The sequence below is a fragment of the Schistocerca serialis genome, chromosome 10 (genome assembly GCF_023864345.2).
Source record: "Schistocerca serialis cubense isolate TAMUIC-IGC-003099 chromosome 10, iqSchSeri2.2, whole genome shotgun sequence".
Classification (NCBI taxonomy): Eukaryota; Metazoa; Arthropoda; class Insecta; order Orthoptera; family Acrididae; genus Schistocerca; species Schistocerca serialis.
The window spans coordinates 168,509,782-168,533,681 of NC_064647.1; the positions used below are offsets into that span (position 1 = coordinate 168,509,782).

The 23,900-nt window shown below is 38.9% G+C and overlaps 1 protein-coding gene across 3 annotated transcripts in view; it reads left to right on the forward strand.

Moving 5' to 3' along the window:
• The window catches only part of LOC126425114 (acyl-CoA:lysophosphatidylglycerol acyltransferase 1-like), an 88,085-nt gene that overhangs the window by 28,150 nt on the left and 36,035 nt on the right, over positions 1-23,900 (forward strand). The window contains exon 1 of one of the 3 annotated variants that reach the window (XM_050088046.1): positions 9,605-9,726. The exons of the other annotated variants lie outside the window; for them this stretch is intronic. Within the exon in view, the coding sequence (XP_049944003.1) occupies positions 9,684-9,726 (43 nt within the window). The 5' untranslated portion in view covers positions 9,605-9,683. Of the gene's footprint in view, positions 1-9,604; positions 9,727-23,900 lie in introns of those variants that run through there. 3 annotated transcript variants of the gene reach the window in all.

The window sequence follows — 23,900 nt, forward strand, 5'->3', positions numbered from 1 at the left end:
GTAACCTCAAGAGAAAGACGTTATAATCCAGAATCAGCATTAAGCATCACGTTCCTTCATTACCAACTGGGCAGAGCCAGTTTACGTTGGGAAATGACATAGCGGAAGTCATTGTAAACAGAAATACAGTCGCCAGTAAGTTTACTTACATTAGCAAATTTTATTTTATTTGATGAACCGATAGCCATTTAAAGGGACAGGGCTCTTAGTTTACTTGTACTTGATTGAACTAGAGACGTTGAAAAATTTGGTGCTGGACTGTGATTCGCATTCGTATCTCCCCTTTCGAGGATCTGAATTTCTCGGAACAGTATAATTCAATCATTTCGTTCCTTTTCCCAAGACTGCAGTCTTCTCTAGGTCTCCTCCAAAGGTAAATATGTGGGTCCGAATCCTGATCCAGTACAAAAATATTCATAATTTCATTTCCAGCTCTATCAAGTGCACACCCACCTGCTAGTGAAAATTAACGCGCATTTTTAATGTCTGTTCATGTGTTGCCAACAATCGCAACAGGTGTCGTTATTTCTGGTCAAACACGCACACATCTTACTGTTCGTGAGTAAGAAACTGATACTTAAGCTACATTCGTGGATGCACGGTAGGTGTGCAGTTCGATTGTCTCTTAGGCACAAAAGTTTGTATCCTTATTTTAGATTCAGACACCTAGCGGCTCGTAAGAAAAACCAATACGTAACATTTGATTTTTCTTAGTTAACAATCCGATTACGTGTTGGGGCTGTATCTCCGTCACAGAACTTAAAATCATGCACTTCATCTTTAAATGCATGCACACTTTGTTACTTCAGAATGGAGGTATATCAGACATCTTTCGTGGTTAGATAACAGGGATGAAAGGGTCTTGATAGAAGTTACGGTTTATTACAAAACTTGTCGTCTTTTATTTTCAAGTTTAGATTTGGTTACTGGTATTGGCAAAAATTTCGGTAATTCATGACTCTTTATGGCTAGTCATCAATATGATGTGATTAGATTACGTTACATTAGATTACTTCTTGTTCCATAGATCATGAATACGACATTTCGTAATGATGTGGAACGTGTCATTACAATGAAAGATTTCTTTAAATACCATGATTCAATTTCTTTACAACAATTTTTTACACTCTGATTCTTTTTTATCTCTCTCTCTCTCTCTCTCTCTCTCTCTCTCTCTCTCTCTCTCTCTCTCTCTCTCTCTCTCTCTCACACACACACACACACACACACACACACACACACACACACACACATATATATATATATATATATATATATAAAAACATTCTTTTTTATTTTTATTTGTTTGTTGTGCTCGACTATCGGCGAGGCACGAAAACGCCTGTGAATGAGTTTCTTAGTTTTGAGTACACTTACTAAAGAAATATAAAAACAACAATGAGAGTTACTGATTTATGATGCTTAGTTTGCAGTCAGTTCTGAGTATTATTAGTAGCTACGCTCCAGTCCCTAAACCTAGTTACAGTAAGCGAGTCAGACTCATTACGTATTCCAGGCCGTAGCAGCCGCGACTTGGAGACACCAGCTATGGTCACTTCCCAGCCCGCTGTAGGATCACATCGGTTCGTCTTCTTCCTGCTGGTACTGTAACTGAGATTTGGCAACAAGGCAACGTATGTTTGGCAACTCTGTGATCGACGAGTTACTTCCTGGTGTGCACGGAATTAAGCCTCAAAGTTCACTTGATTTTACCTGTCATTTCCATTAAATAATCTGAGTTATTATCGCTTGAAGGGTAACAAATGGTTGTAAATTTACGGTTTTCAGCCCAGGAAAGTCGTTGCAGGTGGAAATCGCAACTAATCTCGACCTTTAAATAGCGGTTTACGAGTTCTAGGCACTATTGCCGTCGTAAGAGGACGCTCAGACCCATACCTCTTCGCCAGCTCTGTGGTAACGTGCTGTCCTGTGGAAAAGCGTCTGTTATGGTTTGCAGTTCCAGTCTCCGTGACTGCAACGTTTTTATCCCTTCTGTGAAAGAGCTACAAGGAGTCGGATCAAACATCAATAAGGAAATCGCAAGAAAATACTTTCGGCTCATAGTGCAATGTTGAAAAACTTACAATGCTGCACAACAGGCAACGCCTCTTTCCGCTGCTGACAAACGAATTTTGGGTTTCTAGGAATACGTAACTATATTTATGAAATGCCACATTTGCATACCTCTTGAGTACGACACAGCATACCAATGAAACACAGACCCAATCAAAATCTAAGTGAGTAGTATTTTACTAATTCGTGTCGATAGAGGCACATTTGTGTACAGATACTCGGTTTTATTAAAACATATTTTCGTCGTAAGGTTATCGTGGTTAGTTTATTTCATTTCTTATAATACAGTGCACAATTTTCGTAAGTTTTCCTTTAGTGTTGTTAAAACAATAGTAAACATGAGAGAGAAATTAATCATCAACGATATATGCGAATTCTCTGATGTTATCTATGACAGTATGACAATGCACGTGCAGTTTATTGATTACATGCATGTAGAAAACTTGTTCTGAGTTAAAGCTGCCAAACAAAGTTTGAAGAAGAATAAAATCTCACTACCACACGACAGCTAATGTAGAAAATACTTTTCTGACATATTATGGCACGATGCGCTCTCCCTACACATCTTCGAGATGCATCTGCTGCCTGCTGTCTATTAAACCTGAACAGAACAAAATGTCACAGTAGTTAGCCCTTTTTCCACGTGCGACTACTTTGGATTGAGAAGTGAAGGGAAGTATGTTCAAAGTTCCATTAGATTGACAACTTCAGCAGACAGCAGAATTGCGTTTTAAAAAATGTAGCACTGAATGTATTCGAACTCGCGACATCTTATCTACGCTACTAGCTGACACGTAGCTACAACAGCTCCAGAGCTCGACAACTATTCCTCCAGAACTTTTTGATTCCACAGCACTGTGAGATTATGCATATGGCCAGGTCTTGACTTCTCAGAGACAAACAGTTACAGCTTTTCTTTTTTTTTTTTTACTGAACGACGTTTTCAACAAACAGATAGCGCAATAGAATAGCTCAAGTGGAAAGGAACACTTCCTATTTAAACTTCTGCATCCTACACTGTTGGCAGTTCTGTGTAGGTGGCAGTTACGTGATTTTATTTCGGTGATTACAAAATATAGAGTGGAATGTATGCACTGGGTAGCCGAGGCAGCTAGTTCATGGTGATTCGGTCAACCAAGTAAATGAATTTACTGAACATGCTGCAAATTACTACAGGACGCCTGTGTGTCAGAATTCTCATCCAGTGGGGCGCAACGGCGTTACGATAGAAAAATGAGAGAAGAGGATTTCGTGGTCTGTTGGACGGATGGTAAGTTGTTATACCTATGGTCTGGGTTGGATTCCCACTTCTGTCAATGATTTTAGACAGGGATAGACAGAGTCCATTCTCTCCTGGCTACACCAAGTGAAGAAGATGTGATGGCAGTGTGGTCTGAAAATTCACATTAAAGATGATTTTCCTTCTCTACCAAGTAGACGGTAAGTTGAACCACAATAAAGTCTGGAGTGGCGACATGTAGAAATTCTATCACCAGTAACCTTTCTTATACTAGTTATTTATTTCAAGTGACGAAACAAACGCTATGTATTGTCACAGGACACTTATTCCATCTTTTATCTGAGCTTCTGTATGTCGATAAGATTGGTTCTGAACTGGGAATGCAACTCAGACCGCCCTTAACGCGGAATTTGATCCCTTCGTGACAATACAGCTCGGCTACAATTTGTTGTTTGTTCAAAACTGCAGCTTCCTTAACATCTCCACATATTACGCGTGAATGGGATCGAATCCTGGCCCGGCACTACAGATTTAATTATGCATTATCAAGCTCTAGCATGAGAACACCTATCTGCTGGTGGATAAGAATTTTGTTTTTTAATGTATTTTCATTCGTTGTCAACACTAACGATATCTGACGTTTTTAACTCCCAGTGAGACACAGAACTATTTGCGAGATGACTGTAAGTTCGAGATATTATTCTGAGCAGCTGGTGGAGAAAAATTCGGTAGCTGACGTCTCTTTGTGTGTAGTCAACAACGATATGTGTGGGGCTCTATTCCCAGTGAGCGCTGAACTCTTCGTCATATTATTTCTAGTTCAAACATGCTCACATATCGCTGCTGGCGCAACAAACCCATATTTAACGTTCGTTTTCTCTAGAATATAACAGCGATAGGTGCCGGGTAGGAGTCCTGGGAAGGAAAAAATTAATGTTTCGTCTCGTCATTTCAGTTAAAAAATCTAGCTACTGCCGCGAAAATCCGATATGTCACATTTGACTGTGCTTCGATAGCAATCCCATTAGGTTCTGCGTTCGAATCCGTGTCCAACACAAAGCTTTACCTCACGGCATTTCAAGTAAGTTACTTGTGAAGAAGCAATATTTAACATCTCTCGTAGTTCGTTAACAGGGACAATAAATGATGGGTAGGAATTCGCGTCTGTTAAACATGTTTGCGTTATGCAATTTAAAGTTGATATTTGCTAAAATCGAGGTATATCACTCTCTGTATGCTTAATCAGGAATGACTGTTAGTTTCCGTCAGTAACGAAATCTTTGCTTAGTCTGCATGAGCTGGGTTTGAATCCATATGCGGAACAAGACGGTTCGTCGTGTCATTTGAAGTTCACACATATTCTCAACTAGCTGCTCGTGAATAACTTAAATTTTTAATGTCATTTTGTGTTAAATAATAAGTACGGTATGTTGCTTTGAAGAGGAAATCATGAATACGACGAACATACTACGTGGATTACCAATCTGACGTAATAATGAGAGTGGTAACATTTCAGGTATGTCATTTATTGTAATAAATGTGAGCTTACAAGCCTTAAGGACAGTCTTATCTGTGATAAGGTGTTCCCTGATATTTGTAGTACCGTGGTATTACTTTACATCTTGAGTTATTGCGATACAGAGCAGTGTTTTCTAATGGTGACTTGTTGGAACCATTTTCAATAGTCACACGACTGTACCAAGGAGCGATTAGAGGACCTGCTAGACAGCTCTTTTTTTAAATAGGACAATGTTCCTGTCCAATAATTTTTAGATTACTTACAATAAGCTTACGCTGCAAGAGAACTCGCTTGTATTTTTCAATATGTGGTTTGTTGTCGGTTTGAACGCCTTACGTTGCAACGGCAACTTAGTGCAACTCCACCGAGGGCTATCTGGAGTAGGGTGGAGATAGCAATGTGAAAGTTGCGAGCTGTCGAAGACGATCTTCATATTCCTAATGCGATTAGGCCATCGTATACTCTTGACGACGTTTAGCACCTGTGCGGTCAGTCAACCAATTTCAGAATTCATGTTGAGTAATCCTGCTAAATTCCCATAATATTGTCTTTTTATATTGATGAGTAATATGGATAGTCGTCACGTTCATGTGCCGTCTACAACGCAAATTTAATGTTACTATCCTAGGAACTAACCTGCAATATGTTTTGTATTTCATAATCGGAACTATCTGCATTAACCGTCATCAGAGCAATGTCAGGGAACAGAATTCAGCAGTGCCTTGGTACCTACTTGGGGACCTGCTTGAGTCGTGTTCTAAGGAAAGGGTAGTTGCTGGTTCACATTATATTACACTAGCGAGAAGTACCGACTTTTCCTTTTCTCTGCAATCATCCCGAACTAAATTCAGTAACTAAATGCTAAGAATATATTTGCATTGTGCCAACTCAAAGATCAATAGATATGGATATAGATATAGATTTTTATATTTAAATCCATTCTCGTTCTGCGTTGGAATAAACATTATTCATTATTTGATTGTTCTTGTTACGATTGTTATTGTCATTCTCTCACTCGCAAAAGTTTTCACATTCCTATTTGGTATCGATGCACATGAAGAGTGGGTATGAAAGAAGGATTACTGAATGTTACGTCATGCAGAATACACTCATTTACTTCTGCTCCTTGTGATCAACGCTACAGGAGAAGTGAGATACATAAAGTTGACAGTGTGAGGACAGACATGCTGGCACAACTCTGCAACTACACAGTGTTACCAGATAAAATGGAGCTGCGGAATCGAAAGTGTAGTACGGACTTTGCCACAGTAGCAGACAGCTGCTAATTTCGGACCATGACCGTGGATTACACTTCGGTCAGTGCTGGTTAGAGTGTTGCAACTGTAAATGGAAGGCTTTGTTTGACAGTCTTGTGCTGATGCTGTCTGAATAAATTTGCCATTGGATAAAAAGCGGTTTAGTTTTGAGACCTAACCCCCAAGGGGAGAAGGCACAGTGGTCTGCTTCAGGAATTCCAAGCAATAAAACACAAAAAGCAACGCAGGAAGGGTTCGAACAGCTACTTTCATGCAGAGACATGCATTTGGAATCTGTTCATCGTTACAGGGTCAAACAAGAGGGTAACATTACTGAAACAATGATCAGGCTACTTAGTATATAAGAGAGCATACAGATTTCAAGGAGGAAACGTATGAAGACGCAGACTTCCTCGTTATCAATATGTGCGGCATATCTTTCGTGTTAACGAAAGTAATATCCCGCTTTAACTCTTCTTACGTCTCAAATGAAATGAATGCCATGAGGAATCGAATATTTGTTGACTGTGTCTCTCCTTGCTTCCATCCGTACCAACATATTTCTTCATTCTCGTGGTAATCATGACATTCTTTTTGTGTGCTGCAAAAGATTGCACGTGGACAAATTCGACATCGAGGTGCAAAGCGTTTGGTATCTTACATTATATTCAATTCGAATAAGCTTCAGATGTATTTTTACTTCGTTTGTATTTTTAGATGATTATGAACGTTACGGAAAATTATCTCACATGCTTTATGTTGAATGAGAAACATTGAATGACCCGTTTTGCTTTCCCTACGTTGAAATGATGTAATGTCGGCGTCAACAGCCTTCTTCCACGCCGGAAGCTGAAACTTGTATCATTCTGGATTAATGATAATTGAATGTCTCAAATGTAGACATAGCCCACAAGGCGACGTCAGAAACCATCAGGGGAGAACGCCGCATAAAAACCAAACGTGCGCGCGTGTCTCCACTCTGAAGGACCGTATCGGAGAATCACGGCAAGCATTTCGCTGAAGAGCTGCCCCGTAAGAGAACCGAGAAATGGCAGCGTCGTAGCAAGTATTTGTCAACACTCTGATAGTGCATTTACTTCCGGGTGTAGGCCGGCGTTACCTCGCTAAATTCACTTGACATTCGTTTTCCACATCGAAGACTCGTACGATAGATTCCACTGTAAGATGAGACACTTAGAAAGTATAATTAATTTCTGGACTCCAAGAACGGCGTTCTTCACATAAGTAACACCTGTTTGTGTGTTTTAAGGTTGCGTTTTGAGGCTCAGGCAACATCGCAGTGACTATAGTCCGTCTGTGGTCGCCAGTGTGTCGTTAGCTCAGAGGTTATTCGTCATATTGTGGCTTTTCTAACGCGGGACATTCTGAATCGAATTCTCCCCTTTCATTATTAGTTCCGGGACGTGACTATTTTCCTCGGACAAAGACCAATGCTGTGAATTGGATTCGCGGACATGCCATTCACTACCTAGTTGGACAAACTGTAGACTCTGTACTCGATTTTTGGACATACCTCAACGACCGTCATTATGTCGTTGTCCGCCACCCAAAATACAGACAATTTTTCTCGAACTTCCTTGGGAGTGCTTTCCACGACCCGCCTCGCAGCTTGAATGTGTTAAGCCAAGAGTGAAGAAGGTTTCCAGTTTGAACCAATGAACATTTCTGAACTACTGAACGGAACACACCAATTTCGAGAAGACGTGACTCAACATATTACCAGCGGGGCGCAGAAGGCGTCTGATCAATTACACAACAAAAATAAACAAAACAAAAATCAAAATAAAAATAAAATTCAGAAAAACGAAGATTTTGTTTTGTTTGTAATGATAGCCCTAACCTTGAATTCCCATATTTCCCCTGGTATATAGGCAGCTCTTGGGGTAGGTTTAGTCAGGAGCCAACGCCTGAAGTGGACCAGATTTTTTTTTTTTTTTGTTATAGGATGAAAAGTGGCGGTGGCACTTAGTTTCTTTTTTTATTGCCATTTTCCTAAGGGGCTTTAAAATAAGAGAGAAAAAAAAGGGTAATCGTCAAAAAAAGTAAAAGAAAAAAGCAAAATTAAAAAAAAAGAGGTTCCCTTGTGCGTTGCGGTGGTCGTACTGTATGACATAGCAGTTCCAATCTCGGTGGAAGCCGCTGACTACAACCTTTTATTTTACATTTTAATTAATGGAGCTGCAAACGGCTAGTAAAAATTCTTTATACGAAATCTGAAGAATGCCTTTAAACATTAATCTTCGTCCGATTCGACTTAGTAAATTAAGTTAATATCATGGATGTCTGCTTTGCAAATGCCAAGGTGCTTCACTGTAAAATAGATCCTGAAAAGATTCAAAGCGACTGTCAACGATATAAATTTGAGTTTTGTTCGTCATATAGGTCTAACATGTCAGAAGGTTGTTTATGAAGTGCACATGTTGATTAATATAGTTCCCCTCTTCTAAATTTTTGCAATAGCATTTAACTGTAGACGTTTTCTAACACCGGCGTTAGCAATTCCTTTCCGTTCTCTGAAACCTCCAAAACGACAAATTTTTCTGGTCTAAATCTGATGACCTTAACTATCACTTCCGATCAACATTAAATACTTCATGAACCCATACATGGAACTCCAAATGTGCAGTGTTCCTGCACTGCTACAGAGCATGCATTGCAAGGTATTCACACAGTTTATCGCATAGAGTTACCATAAGGAATGAAACAAGAACTGTAATACACTTTACACCACAGACGCTCACCCCGGCTTGATGAAAACATCCGAACATTGACCAAAAGTTGCACAAATAATTGAGTTTGAAAGGAAAAGAAACGAGGTATGAAGCATTTATAAATTCATCGAATGTAGCGAGGTGGTTTAATTTCCTCCCAGTCTATAAAACTAATTTCGGGCCATACTCAGCTCTTGCCGATTAATGTAATATAATACCCGCCTACTAATCAGGGCGTCTGTCTCCGTTGCTTTTGAGCGTGAATGGAAATCGTAGAAATTTTCTGTGGAGCAACATTTAATAATAAAGCGTTTTAAATCATCAAAAGCGATGAGCGGGAGCAGGCGCTTTCGATAAAGAACGGGGGAGTGCAGCGCCACTGCTGTCGCCACGGCCGCTGCCGGTAGCCAGCAAATGGATCCCGGAGCTTTGCCGCATACGGCGTCCAGAGGACAGTCTGCAGGAAATCTGCCGCAAAATCGTTACTGGATAAAATTTTGATATCGGTGTGTCAGAAAGCGAAATAGATTGAATCTGCGCTACTATTACATTCACGTCTTCAGCATTCAGACAGAAGAGGCTATAAAAATATTTTATGCCAACTGCTCTCGATCCACTGACATTACGAACGGAAACAACGCACGCTACCGCTAGACCACAGGCGTAATCAGCCTCGTGTTTCTCTATCATGGGACAAGTTTTCCTCCAGGAAGTGCCGCAGTCTGCAGTGTTGCCAGATTGTGCAGATAACCGGACTTAGAGAATTAGCGAGTTGGCCAGTTTTATTGTCCCATGTCGCGATCGGCGCGGACTTAGCCTCTGAAGCGGCCGGCCGCCGGTCGAGTTTATGTCAAAGAGTGTACATGGCTACAACACTAGGAGAAAGGATGATCTTCACTACTCAAGGTTAAATCTAACTTTAGCTCATAAGGGGGTTAATTATGCTGCCACAAAAGTCATTGGTCACTTACCTAATAGCATCAAAAGTCTGACAGATAGCCATATAGCATTTAAAAGGAAATTAAAAGAATTTCTTAATGGCAACTCCTTCTATTCATTAGATGAATTTTTGGATATAGTAAGTGGGTAATTTCCCAACCCCCCCCCCCCCACCACACACACACACACACACACACACACACACACACACACACACATAAAATTAAGTTTCATGTAATATTTTGTGTAATGTAATATCTTGTATAGACACCTTTTATTAACCTGACACATTCCACATCATTACAAAGTGTCGTATTCATGATCTATGGAACAAGTACTAATCTAATCTAATCTAATTGATGTGCTAGAGCATCCAGGGTGGCCGTCGTCTTAAACATCTTCTTGACCCTCTATGAAACATTTTTACAACTCTAAAACTCTTGTCTTAATCATAGTAGATTCGCCACAAGCTACAGTCAACAGTTTGAATGTGGTGCTGAAGTTTATTCCATTTTTCAGGCAAAATTTAATGCAGATTCTTTGATCCATCTTTTTAGAAAGTAAGCATTTACCGAGCACTTGAAAACTCGTATTACCTTTTCAACTGCCGGCAGTAAACTTAGTTTTCAAAACAGCTGAATATGCAAACATTCATCAAGAACATAGGTACCAACAAGATAAAAAATATGAAAATCATTCATATAAAGCCTGCAAATATTGAATTGTAATTTGTTGATAAAAATTTTGTGTTTAGTTACTAAACATGTGGAAATAAATTAAAATCTGATACAAGCATGTGAAGTGCCTTATTATTAAATAAAAAGATTATGTACATCAATAATACTGTTCTGTCTCTAGAAAAATAAAAAGTATTTTATTTTATATTTAATGTTTCACATTCCCCCATGAACCATGGACCTTGCCGTTGGTGGGGAGGCTTGCGTGCCTCAGCGATACAGATGGCCGTACCGTAGGTGCAACCACAACGGAGGGGTATCTGTTGAGAGGCCAGACAAACATGTGGTTCCTGAAGAGGGGCAGCAGCCTTTTCAGTAGTTGCAAGGGCAACAGTCTGGATGATTGACTGATCTGGCCTTGTAACATTAACCAAAACGGCCTTGCTGTGCTGGTACTGCGAACGGCTGAAAGCAAGGGGAAACTACAGCCGTAATTTTTCCCGAGGACATGCAGCTTTACTGTATGATTAAATGATGATGGCGTCCTCTTGGGTAAAATATTCCGGAGGTAAAATAGTCCCCCATTCGGATCTCCGGGCGGGGAATACTCAAGAGGACGTCGTTATCAGGAGAAAGAAAACTGGCATTCTACGGATCGGAGCGTGGAATGTCAGATCCCTTAATCGGGCAGGTCGGTTAGAAAATTTAAAAAGGGAAATGGATAGGTTAAAGTTAGATATAGTGGGAATTAGTGAAGTTCGGTGGCAGGAGGAACAAGACTTTTGGTCAGGTGATTACAGGGTTATCAATACAAAATCAAATAGGGGTAATGCAGGAGTAGGTTTAATAATGAATAAAAAAATAGGAGTGCGGGTTAGCTACTACAAACAGCATAGTGAACGCATTATTGTGGCCAAGATAGACACAAAGCCCATGCCTACTACAGTAGTACAAGTTTATATGCCAACTAGCTCTGCAGATGATGAAGAAATTGATGAAATATATGACGAGATAAAAGAAATTATTCAGGTAGTGAAGGGAGACGAAAATTTAATAGTCATGGGTGACTGGAATTCGTCAGTAGGAGAAGGGAGAGAAGGAAACATAGTAGGTGAATATGGATTGGGGGGAAGAAATGAAAGAGGAAGCCGCCTTGTAGAATTTTGCACAGAGCATAACTTAATCATAGCTAACACTTGGTTCAAGAATCATAAAAGAAAGTTGTATACCTGGAAGAATCCTGGAGATACTAATAGGTATCAGATAGATTATATAATGGTAAGACAGAGATTTAGGAACCAGGTTTTAAATTGTAAGACATTTCCAGGGGCAGATGTGGATTCTGACCACAATCTATTGGTTATGAACTGCAGATTGAAACTGAAGAAACTGCAAAAAGGTGGGAATTTAAGGAGATGGGACCTGGATAAACTGAAAGAACCAGAGGTTGTAGAGAGTTTCAGGGAGAGCATAAGGGAACAATTGACAGGAATGGGGGAAAGAAATACAGTAGAAGAAGAATGGGTAGCTCTGAGGGATGAAGTAGTGAAGGCAGCAGAGGATCAAGTAGGTAAAAAGATGAGGGCTAATAGAAATCCTTGGGTAACAGAAGAAATATTGAATTTAATTGATGAAAGGAGAAAATATAAAAATGCAGTAAATGAAGCAGGCAAAAGGGAATACAAACGTCTCAAAAATGAGATCGACAGAAAGTGCAAAATGGCTAAGCAGGGATGGCTAGAGGACAAATGTAAGGATGTAGAGGCTTGTCTCACTAGGGGTAAGATAGATACTGCCTACAGAAAAATTAAAGAGACCTTTGGAGAGAAGAGAACCACTTGTATGAATATCAAGAGCTCAGATGGCAACCCAGTTCTAAGCAAAGAAGGGAAGGCAGAAAGATGGAAGGAGTATATAGAGGGTTTATACAAGGGCGATGTACTTGAGGACAATGTTATGGAAATGGAAGAGGATGTAGATGAAGATGAAATGGGAGATAAGATACTGCGTGAAGAGTTTGACAGAGCACTGAAAGACCTGAGTCGAAACAAGGCCCCGGGAGTAGACAACATTCCATTAGAACTACTAATGGCCTCGGGAGAGCCAGTCATGACAAAACTCTACCATCTGGTGAGCAGGATGTATGAGACAGGCGAAATACCCACAGACTTCAAGAAGAATATAATAATTCCAATACCAAAGAAAGCAGGTGTTGACAGATGTGAAAATTACCGAACTATCAGTTTAATAAGTCACAGCTGCAAAATACTAACGCGAATTCTTTATAGACGAATGGAAAAACTGGTAGAAGCGGACCTCGGGGAAGATCAGTTTGGATTCCGTAGAAATGTTGGAACACGTGAGGCAATACTAACCTTAAGACTTATCTTAGAAGAAAGATTAAGAAAAGGCAAACCTACGTTTCTAGCATTTGTAGACTTAGAGAAAGCTTTTGACAACGTTAACTGGAATACTCTCTTTCAAATTCTGAAGGTGGCAGGGGTAAAATACAGGGAGCGAAAGGCTATTTACAATTTGTACAGAAACCAGATGGCAGTTATAAGAGTCAAGGGGCATGAAAGGGAAGCAGTGGTTGGGAAAGGAGTGAGACAGGGTTGTAGCCTCTCCCCGATGTTATTCAATCTGTATATTGAGCAAGCAGTAAAGGAAACAAAAGAAAAATTCGGAGTAGGTATTAAAATTCATGGAGAAGAAGTAAAAACTTTGAGGTTTGCCGATGACATTGTAATTCTGTCAGAGACAGCAAAGGACTTGGAAGAGCAGTTGAACGGAATGGACAGTGTCCTGAAAGGAGGATATAAGATGAACATCAACAAAAGCAAAACGAGGATAATGGAATGTAGTCAAATTAAATCGGGTGATGCTGAGGGGATTAGATTAGGAAATGAGACACTTAAAGTAGTAAAGGAGTTTTGCTATTTAGGGAGTAAAATAACTGAAGATGGTCGAAGTAGAGAGGATATAAAATGTAGACTGGCAATGGCAAGGAAATCGTTTCTGAAGAAGAGAAATTTGTTAACATCGAGTATAGATTTAAATGTCAGGAAGTCGTTTCTGAAAGTATTTGTATGGAGTGTAGCCATGTATGGAAGTGAAACATGGACGATAACCAGTTTGGACAAGAAGAGAATAGAAGCTTTCGAAATGTGGTGCTACAGAAGAATGCTGAAGATAAGGTGGGTAGATCACGTAACTAATGAGGAGGTATTGAATAGGATTGGGGAGAAGAGAAGTTTGTGGCACAACTTGACTAGAAGAAGGGATCGGTTGGTAGGACATGTTTTGAGGCATCAAGGGATCACAAATTTAGCATTGGAGGGCAGCGTGGAGGGTAAAAATCGTAGAGGGAGACCAAGAGATGAATACACTAAGCAGATTCAGAAGGATGTAGGTTGCAGTAGGTACTGGGAGATGAAGAAGCTTGCACAGGATAGAGTAGCATGGAGAGCTGCATCAAACCAGTCTCAGGACTGAAGACCACAACAACAACAACAATGTTTCACATTTTTATACAAAATTTTAATTTATTGTGAACACTTGCATTTTTGTGTTATTACTAATTAGTAATTGTGAAAGCTGTCAGTGGTAGGACTGAAGGCCTCTCTCATGTTGGATTTGGGATTTTCACTGTGCTTTTAGCCAGCAGCGAAGATGAACTTGCTCAACTAATAACAAAAGTAAAGGATGTTAGTCTACTGTATTGATTAGACATCAATCTCAGAAAGTCGAAACTTGTAATAATTGATTGAGGAGCACATGTCTAAATCACAGGTAGATTAAAGGAACTGAATATTGTGCATTCTGTCCTGTATCCCAAGTCAGCCATTTGCGACACAGGAAGTTGTGAAGATGAGAGGAAAAAGTGGATCACACTAGGGCAAATAGCTACCAAGCAGCTCGCCAAGATCTATCAGAACAGAGTGACAATTTACAGTAAAAAGACCCGGCTAGCCTTCTTTTACGGTTGTGAGACATGGACCCTCAAGTCTAGAGAAAGGCAGAGCACTGATGCCTTCAAGCTTTGGTGCTGGCAGAGAATGCTGCACATAAATGGACCAGACAAGAAGAATAAATGTGCCCATTATTAAGCAACTTAACATCACCTTTCTTCTTGGGTTAAATTAAAAAATTCTCCAATTATTTGGGCATGTTGTGAGAAGAGGCAGAGAAAACGAGTAAAAATAAAATATATATATATATATATATATATATATATATATATATATATATATATATATAAAAAATCACAGTGGGAAAGATAAGAGTGAATGACACTGGGGGAAGGGGTACAGTGAGCAGGTGGATGGACCAAATTGAGATAATCTGTTAACTGTCCATGTTGGAGATTCTTTGTTTCTGGGGTCATGACACTCAGCAATGACTAGAGTGAATTTTAATGATTGATTACAATAAATATATGTTACTGTTATTAAAAATTATGATTAAATATTTGTTAATTGACATTTCCATTCATTAGAAGGTTTACTCATTGCTGAGTTCCACAATCACATTTTGTTAAGTAATTGAATAGTCAACTAGACATTGCTGTCCACAGAAATCTTCATATGGGGTCTGATAGAATGGACAGTAGGGTTTCAATCACATATTATGGTGTCACTGTTTTGTCTGTATGAAAGAATAATTCGTTTACTGCATTGAGGAAGGATGGTCATTTGTAAATATGCCCTTGTAGAGATCAGAGCATTGAGCATTCACCATTGAGACATATTTCAAGATAATACGTGTCCCCATCACTGCTCAACAACTTGTTCCTCACCATTTTGAGTTAAAACAACATGATAAAGTCCAAAATCATTGGAGGACAGTACGGTGGGCATGACGATTCAGGACTACTGCATCTTGCGCAAAGAAGGAAAGCCTAGAGTGACAAAGGACATATTGTGGAGTGAGTGGAGGTGATGCATAAAGTACTCATCCGAAGTCCTCACCCCTCTGTTGTCAGATGTACCTTGGCCCTGATAGTGTCGGTGATAACCTGCAGTTCCATCCATAAAAATTTCAGGCTTTACAGAAGCTCAATAAACAAAATAAAGTTGGCCAATCAGGCTTTGCATTGTGCTTAGAACATTTAGCAGATGTGAAACAACATAGTGATGTTGGGTGAGACCCATTTTCATCTAGACGATGATGTTAATAAATAGAATTTCAGGTGCTGAACACTACACAGTGGAGGTGATCAATGTCGGCAGCGTGAACGTGTGGCTGCGTGGTGTTGCATGGTTTCATTTGGCACCATTAATCCATACTTTTTTGAGAATCTTGATGGCTAAGAAGTGATGGTTACAGTAGCCCTGGTCAGTCATACTGGCTGGTGGCTGTTAGTTCAGTGTTGCCGGGTCGTAAGTCGCTTGCACTTCATAGTCACATAGGCCTCTGCTACTCGTTGTAATAGTCTCTGCACTGGTACAAAGCAATATAATTACATTTTTGTGGTGAAATATTGATTTAGGCTCTGCATAATTGGTCTATGTTAAATATTCTTAACGCACTGACATTAGCTATAAGGTAGCTGAAGTCTAGGTCTGCAATAGAACCAAACTGCTATAGGACTAGTCACTATAAATAGCACCTACCTTGTGCAGTCGCTGAGTACCCCAATTCCCAGTGGAATCGAATCTGATACGTATTTTTGGGTGCGAATGAATACAAATACCAGCAATACATTTTGCTTACAATATAGTATTTTATCAAATTATTACTCAAGAAATGTTGATTTTGTAACTATTCAGTAAATTGAGAGAAAAGTGTGTAATGTCCCGTCTCAGTTTTTTTCACTTATCATACTCGTCATATCATATGTAAAGGTGGTGGTGGTTTTTTTTTTTTTTTTTTTTTTTTTTTTTTTTTTTTTTTTTTTTTTTTTTTTTTTTTTTTTTTTTTTAATTACTGCTACCAGTCACAAAGTTTGTCAACTATTGTATTACTGATTTATTTAGCGACATGTTTCGAGGTAATACCTCATCTTCAGGCTAAATTGCATTACAAAAACAACTTTACAATAAGGCCATACTGATGTTACGTAGTCTTTTCGTAACTGCTGTGGTCATCCTGTGGAAGAAAAGAAAACTTAGTAAGAGGTGATGTAACTTTGGAAGCAGGACTGATGTTTGCATGAAAATGTTTTGAATGGTCATTCACTTTTTTCTTCTGGCTGGCAGTCTCGTGATGTGCTGGGCTGCCTCCATTTCCATGGCTCTCATGGTCACTGTTCACAAGTTGTCACTAACATAGCAGTAACTTGGAAACACGTGACCAGGAGTACTCTTGTGTCGACTTAAATATGAGGTCGATGCGAACATCTGCAGAACAGTGCTGAATCAGAGCCCCCAAGCATTTTTCTGTCAATTTCTCGCACCCACCATTGTTGGGTGTAGGCCCATCGTGTAGAATCTCTTCAGTTTTAGATGGGACATCATTGTACTGGCTTCTGAAAAACATTTTTGTGTTATACTGTAAGTTGTGCATGTTTCAGTCACAACAGGGCTTTTGTGCAAAATCATCAGCTGCCTGTAAGGTAGTACGTATAATCTGAAACATTAATACACACATTTTGTATAATGTATAGTCCATAGCATTTGCAATATTCTTGATACTGCTCAAAAGTTTTAATTTTCCTGAGGTTGCAGAAGAAATTATAGTTTACAACTTGCTGTCAATTGTTTTGCTCTATTTTTGCGACTAAACGTAATTAGCCACTTTTTATGCTTTGTGTAGCCATTTATACAGGCCAGTGAGAGCTGGGAGGGGTGTTGCAATAGATCTCATTGTTTGCTCGTGACCTGACTGTGAAATATACTTCTTATCATCGCTAATCATTTTTGAAAGGCTGTAAGTGAGCTTGAAACAATATCTTCAGCAAAGGAAGCTTTATTTTATTGCTTAGTGTGTCATTTGTTGGTAATAGTGGTATATTCACACTGTAAGAAGACGCTTGATAGGTAACTGGTGGGAATAGCTGCTTCGATTGCAATTGAATGCTGATATTTAGTACTGATTCCTTTCCAATTGCTACCAACTTTAGACAACAAACAACTCTGTGTGTAATGGCTCCAACATATCAACATGGTTCCATAATCAATTACACAAAGCATTTCTGCTCCTGTAGATATAGATGCACTGAAAATTGTCTTCTGTCAGTTCACGATAGCAGCAGTCAGAAATCGGTCAACATTGGTAGACTTCATTTTATTTCTGTTGAGTCAAATAGTCCCTTTGGCCAACTTGCCAAGAATCTTCTTAGAGAGTGTAATGTAGTACATGCTTAGCTAACAACTCGGACTTAAGAAACGATGTAGGATGTACTGTCTACACTATATTCCACATTATGTTTTAGTGATGAACAATATGGGGAATTTGATTGCACAGCAGTCTAGCTGTGCTGATAGTCAAGTTAACAACAGTGTGTCAAATAATTGAAAATGGCAGTGGCACCATAGCATGACTTTTTCCCATAGCTTCCTTTGTTGCATGTAGCAGCAGTGAGCTCAAAATATGGAAGTGAGAATGACTTGCAAAGAAAGTACCTTGTTTTACTCTTTCTCACTACTTTCTGTTTCTCCTACCTTTAAGTATATTTCTGCAGAGACCCACATATGGAGCATTATGTGCTGCTATGAACAGTACTGTACAACTACTCACAATCCATCTTGTGTCTTTTTCTATATATAGCCTAAACTGAAATTAATTTTTGAATTACTTCAAAAATTATTTAAATGGGTTAGAGTTTATATGGTTTATGCTAACTCAGTTGCAGATAACATATTTAACACAAGTTAGTTGTTCCTCTCTCTGCTTCATATGCCTTTTAAGTACAGGGTGGTCCATTGATAGTGACCGGGCCAAATATCTCACGAAATAAGCATCAAACGAAAAAAGTACAAAGAGCGAAACTCGTCTAGCTTGAAGGGGGAAACCAGATGGCGCTGCCATAGGTCAAACGGATATCAACTGTGTTTTTTTAAAATAGGAACCCCCATTTTTTTATTACATATTCCTGTAGTACGTAAAGAAATATGAATGTTTTAGTTGGACCACTTTTTTGCTTTGTCATAGATGGCGCTGTAATAGTCACAAACGTATAAGTACGTGGTATCACATAACATTCCCCCAGTGCGGACGGTATTTGCTTCGTGATACATTACCCATATTAAAATGGACCGTTTACCAATTGCGGAAAAGATCGATATCGTGTTGATGTATGGCTGTTGTGATCAAAATGCCCAGAGGGCGTGTTCTATGTGTGCTGCTCGGTATCTTGGACAACATCATCCAAGTGTCCGGTCCATTCACCGGATAGTTACGTTATTTAAGGAAACAAGAACTGTTCAGCCACATGTGAAACGTCAGCCATGACCTGCAACAAATCATGATGACCAAGTAGGTGTTTTAGCTGCTGTTGTGGCTAATCCACACATCAGTAGCAGACAAATTGCGCAAGAATCAGGAATCTCAAAAACGTCAGTGTTGAGAATGCTACATCAACATTGATTGCACCCGTACCATATTTCTATGCACCAGGAATTGCATGGTGACAACTTTGAACGTCGTATACAGTTCTGCCACTGGGCACAAGAGAAATTACGGGCCGATGACAGATTTTTTGCACGCGTTCTATTTAGCGACGAAGCGTCATTCACCAACAGCGGTAACGTAAACTGGCATAATATGCACTATTGGGCAAGGGAAAATCTACGATGGCTGCGACAAGTGGAACATCTGCAACCTTGACGGGTTAATGTCTGGTGCGGCGTTATGGGAGGAAGGATAGCTGGCCCCCATTTTACCGATGGCAATCTAAATAGTGCAGTGTATGCTGATTTCCTACATAATGTTCTACCGATGTTACTACAAGACGTTTCACTGCATGACAGAATGGTGATGTACTTCCAACATGATGGATGTCCGGCACATAGCTCATCTGCTGTTGAAGCGGTATTGAATAGGATATTTTGTGACAGGTGGGTTGGTCATCGAAGCACCATACCATGGCCTGCACGTTCACCATATCTGACGTCCCCAGATTTCTTTCTGTGGTAAAAGTTGAAGGATATTTGCTGTTGTGATCCACCGATAACGCCAGACAACATGCGTCAGCGCATTGTCAATGCATGTGCGAACGTTACAGGAGGTGAACTACTCGCTGTTGAGAGGAATGTTGTTACATGTCTTGCCAAATGCACTGAGGTTGACGGACATAATTTTGAGCATTTATTGCATTAATGTGGTATTTACAGGTAATCACACTGTAACAGCATGCGTTCTCAGAAATGATAAGTTCACAAAGGTACATGTATCACACTGGAACAACGGAAATAAAATGTTCTGTATTTTAATTTAAAAAACCTACCTGTTACCAACAGTTCGTCTAAAATTGTGAGCCGTATGTTTATGACTATTACAGCGCCATCTATGACAAAGCAAAAAAGTGGTCCAACTAACACATTCATATTTCTTTATGTACTACATGAATATGTAATAAAAAATGAGGGTCCCTATTTAAAAAAACGCAGTTGATATCCATTTGACCTATGGCAGCGCCATCTAGCGGGTCAACTGGTTTCCCCCTTCAAGCTAGCCGAGTTTCGTTCTTTGTACTTTTTTTGTTTGACGCTTATTTTGTGAGTTATTTGGCATGGTCACGATCAGTGGACCACCTTGTATACAGATCCTACTTTTTTGGGGTGTCATTTGAGCATTGTTCATTTGTTTTATATAAATAATGAAATGTTTAAATAAATTTCAAATAATTGCTTGTTAAATAAAACCACACAAATTTCTATGATGGAAAAACTGAATATTTTATTCAGCAAGTACTAGTGTTACAGCAAAATATTTTTAATGGAGTCAAAACTTTTTGAGAATTTGATACTATGGAATTTTAAATATGTATCAAGTTTGTCATTAAAATAATTCTGTTTCTGGTAAACTAACCACACCTTAGGATTTAGCACCACATGAATTAATGTATGAATAATCTGGAATAAATAGGCTGTAAAAGAATTTTTGTGTTTATTTTGTAACTGCTGTTTGAAGTAAACTACAAAAAGGAAAAAAAAGAGTATTTACTTACCCAAAGAATTGTATCGGAGAGAGTGAGAATGTTCTACCTGGCTTTGTTCCTCATAATCCACTCATAAATGGGACATGTTAAACCTTAACTGAACTACAGAAAGAAATAGTTCGCTGTTAGTTGAATGTGATTCAGGTAGCAGCTATCTGTAGGTGAGGTGTATATAACTCTTCAAGACAAGTAAACACAGATGTCATATCCTTGTCCTCCAAATGAAACTTGAGCCCCTTTTGTTCCCCAAATTAATCAAAAAAATGCACATGCACGAGAAAACAGAAGTAGTGAAATGAACACTGGCAGAGAATGGATCCAAAAGAACTGTCTTTAAAAAAAATAAAATAAAATAAGAGTCATAGCCAGTAAGAAAAAAGATCTAAAAGGTATCTTAACAGGCTGCTGAAAAGATGTTCGCAATAATTGTGTGAATGGTTACAATATGAATCCCTGAGTCTGGCTTCGAATGGAACTGAAAATTTCCAAGAGTGATTTCACTATGAAGAATGATGTGCTGAGTTGTTGTGCCAGCTAAACCAAGCAATGCAAATGGAAGTTGGGGTAACTCTTGGATGTGGATTTCAGTATGTTCAAAATTTCTGACAGGAATGCTGAATACAGAGCACTTCAGAGAACAAACTTAACACTTTGTCAACAGGTCCTGAGTTTACTTGGGATCCATGTATCATCCATTATGGACAGATCTCGAGGTTTTCGTGCACACTGTCTGTAGATGCCATTTGCTGTGATATATTTTAACTATTTTGTATATTTAGGTTTTTACGTGAATACTGTAGTCATTTTTATTAAATTTGATTGCCTTCAATGTATTTTTTTGTTTATTTAGCAATTTGATCATATTTTGATATTCCTGCTTTTAGATATGGCCCTGTTAAGAAAACCAGGGTTGTGATTCTCCTGATAAACACGGAATTCTCAGATTATTACATTTTACAAGGAAAAAATCAGGAAAATCTTGGGGAATTTAAGAAATTTTGTAGAATCTATGAAATTTTGTACTTTGGACCTAACATTTGAATTTAATTTTATTGAACTTTATAAATCATAAGTTTTAAAATATTAATATTTCGAAGTGTGTTGATTATTTGAAAATAATACTATATAAATTTGTGATGTTTAAAAACTGTGATTAAACTACAGCTGAGAGGAAAGAAAAGTTGTTACTGTGAAATGCTAACCATCCCCCTCCCCCCTCTCCCTCCAGGAGCTTCACATGACATAATCTTCCTCCCCATACCTGGAATTCTCTGGGAGAGGGGGGGTTGTAAGTCTGAGTAGCCAGCCTAGAAATCAGAAGGAAATGAATGAATCTGAAGCACATTCAGAGGTTATTGACAATGACTATGCAGATGTTCATAATGATAATGAAGATCTGGATGACTGCAAATGTGAGTTTTTGTGGTTTTGAGGACATTTAAAGTGAGAGTGGAATCATTAGATCTGTAAAGAAATGAAAGTGGCAATGTTTTCAAAAGAGTCTGGCGATAATGATGAAGGTGACTCTTCTTGTGAATGATTCATTTTGTTGTAGTTTTAACCCTTTTGAGACAGTGCACAAGTTAAGCCACAAGCTCATAGCCCGGCTTATAAAATTTTGATGCCAGTTTCCTTTTGAAATACAACAAGACAGGATGTTTGTGTGTAAATGTGACAAAAGTAATTCCTGTATGGAAGATGGAAAGGACTGCTGTTGTACTGAATGTGCTCTTGTGTGCAGTTTAAAGCAGTCAAGAAGGTGCTTAAAGGCTTGAGCAGGTTGTGGCAGCTGACCGTAGCAAGCCACAGGAAAGCTGATTCAGTAAGGCATACACCTGTATCTAGGGGTTCCGTTCATTATCAGGGATTCTGATAGTATTTACTCAATAGCAAACTTACAAACATTGAATACGCCCACCACAGCATGCAAAACGTGGTCACCTTAATTCTAAATTTCCTCTTCCTTACTTAATATTGAAAATGTGCTGATTTTCCCAGATGAATATTCACATTAATGTAATGTTTCATGAGAAGCAGTTCATTTAGATATACCCTGTTAATTCAGAAAGTTCAGAGATTGGATTAATAAAAATTAGAGGAACATTAAGATGGTGGTTTTAGTGCTTCAGGTGTTCTACATAGTATTTCTGTCTGAGTACAATGCACAGGACATTCATATGATCATGTGAAACTGTCAGACATTCATATGATCATGTGAAACTGTCAGAAAAGTCATTCTTTTGGATGTTGTTTGACTCACATCTCACGTTTGCTTGAATGTTACTTATGTCATCAATGTTTTGACCTTCATGTGAATTTCTTCACCTTGTCATTTCGTGGTAGGTGCGTATTGATATGACCGAGCCAAGTCACTATTGTTGAATTTTTTCAGAAAAGAATTGTCTACGTTTTGCATTTCAAGCAAGTTGCAGCATGTGTTCACTTGTTTTTGCTTGGGAGTTGAGGTGTGCGGGACAGGCTTTGCAAACACTTTTCTCTTCTTCAAAACATTTTGTAGACTGTGTTGAACACTTGATTTAGAGATTTTGCGCCACTTTGATTTGTGACACAACACTATTTAACAGTCCTTGCTCACAGCTGACTAGTCAAATGCACATCTGTTGTTTACAGTTGTTAGTTCAAGTTCTACGATAGTCACAGCTCTGATTTCACTTACACTCCAGGAATAAAAGCAGTTTTTGAACTTTTTATAGATGGATGGTGTATTAAGTTTGATATCGTTGTGATCCACATTTGAGCTCAGTTTTTATGAAACTCCTTACGTTAATGTTGGCTGACTGATTCAAAAGATTTAATGTTAGTTTATAATGTAATGTGTGTCGCTAGAATGGAGCAGCATAGTGGGAAGCAAACTAATAGAAATAGTGGGGGAAAACATAGTAAGCCGGACTTGGGTGTCAAGACTTGGGGGATGAGATTGTAAAGAACTGGGTGTGTGTGCTCTGCCTTGAGGACACGTATAATGAAGTTTGTGTTTATTATTTATTCGGGTTTCTGTCATAGTTGTGTACAGTTTCTTAGTGGTGACAGTGTCTTGAACATTAACATTCCTTCTCAAACCATAGTGGGCATTTCACCTGTTTGTTAAAGGATAATTCCACTGATAATACAGATCCATATAACAGTTGTGGTATGGGCATAATATGGAAGTGGTATGATCATAATACGGAATAGGTACATTCAAAAGACTAATGTACACTCTGAATTGCTGGTCCTTTTAAGACCAAAATGTTGTAATTTACATAAGTTTGTGTTCGAGGTGATTTCTGAGTGGCGCGTGGCCAGGCGCACATTGCAAATGTTGGGTCTTATGTTATTTTGCGATTAAAATTCAAATTGTG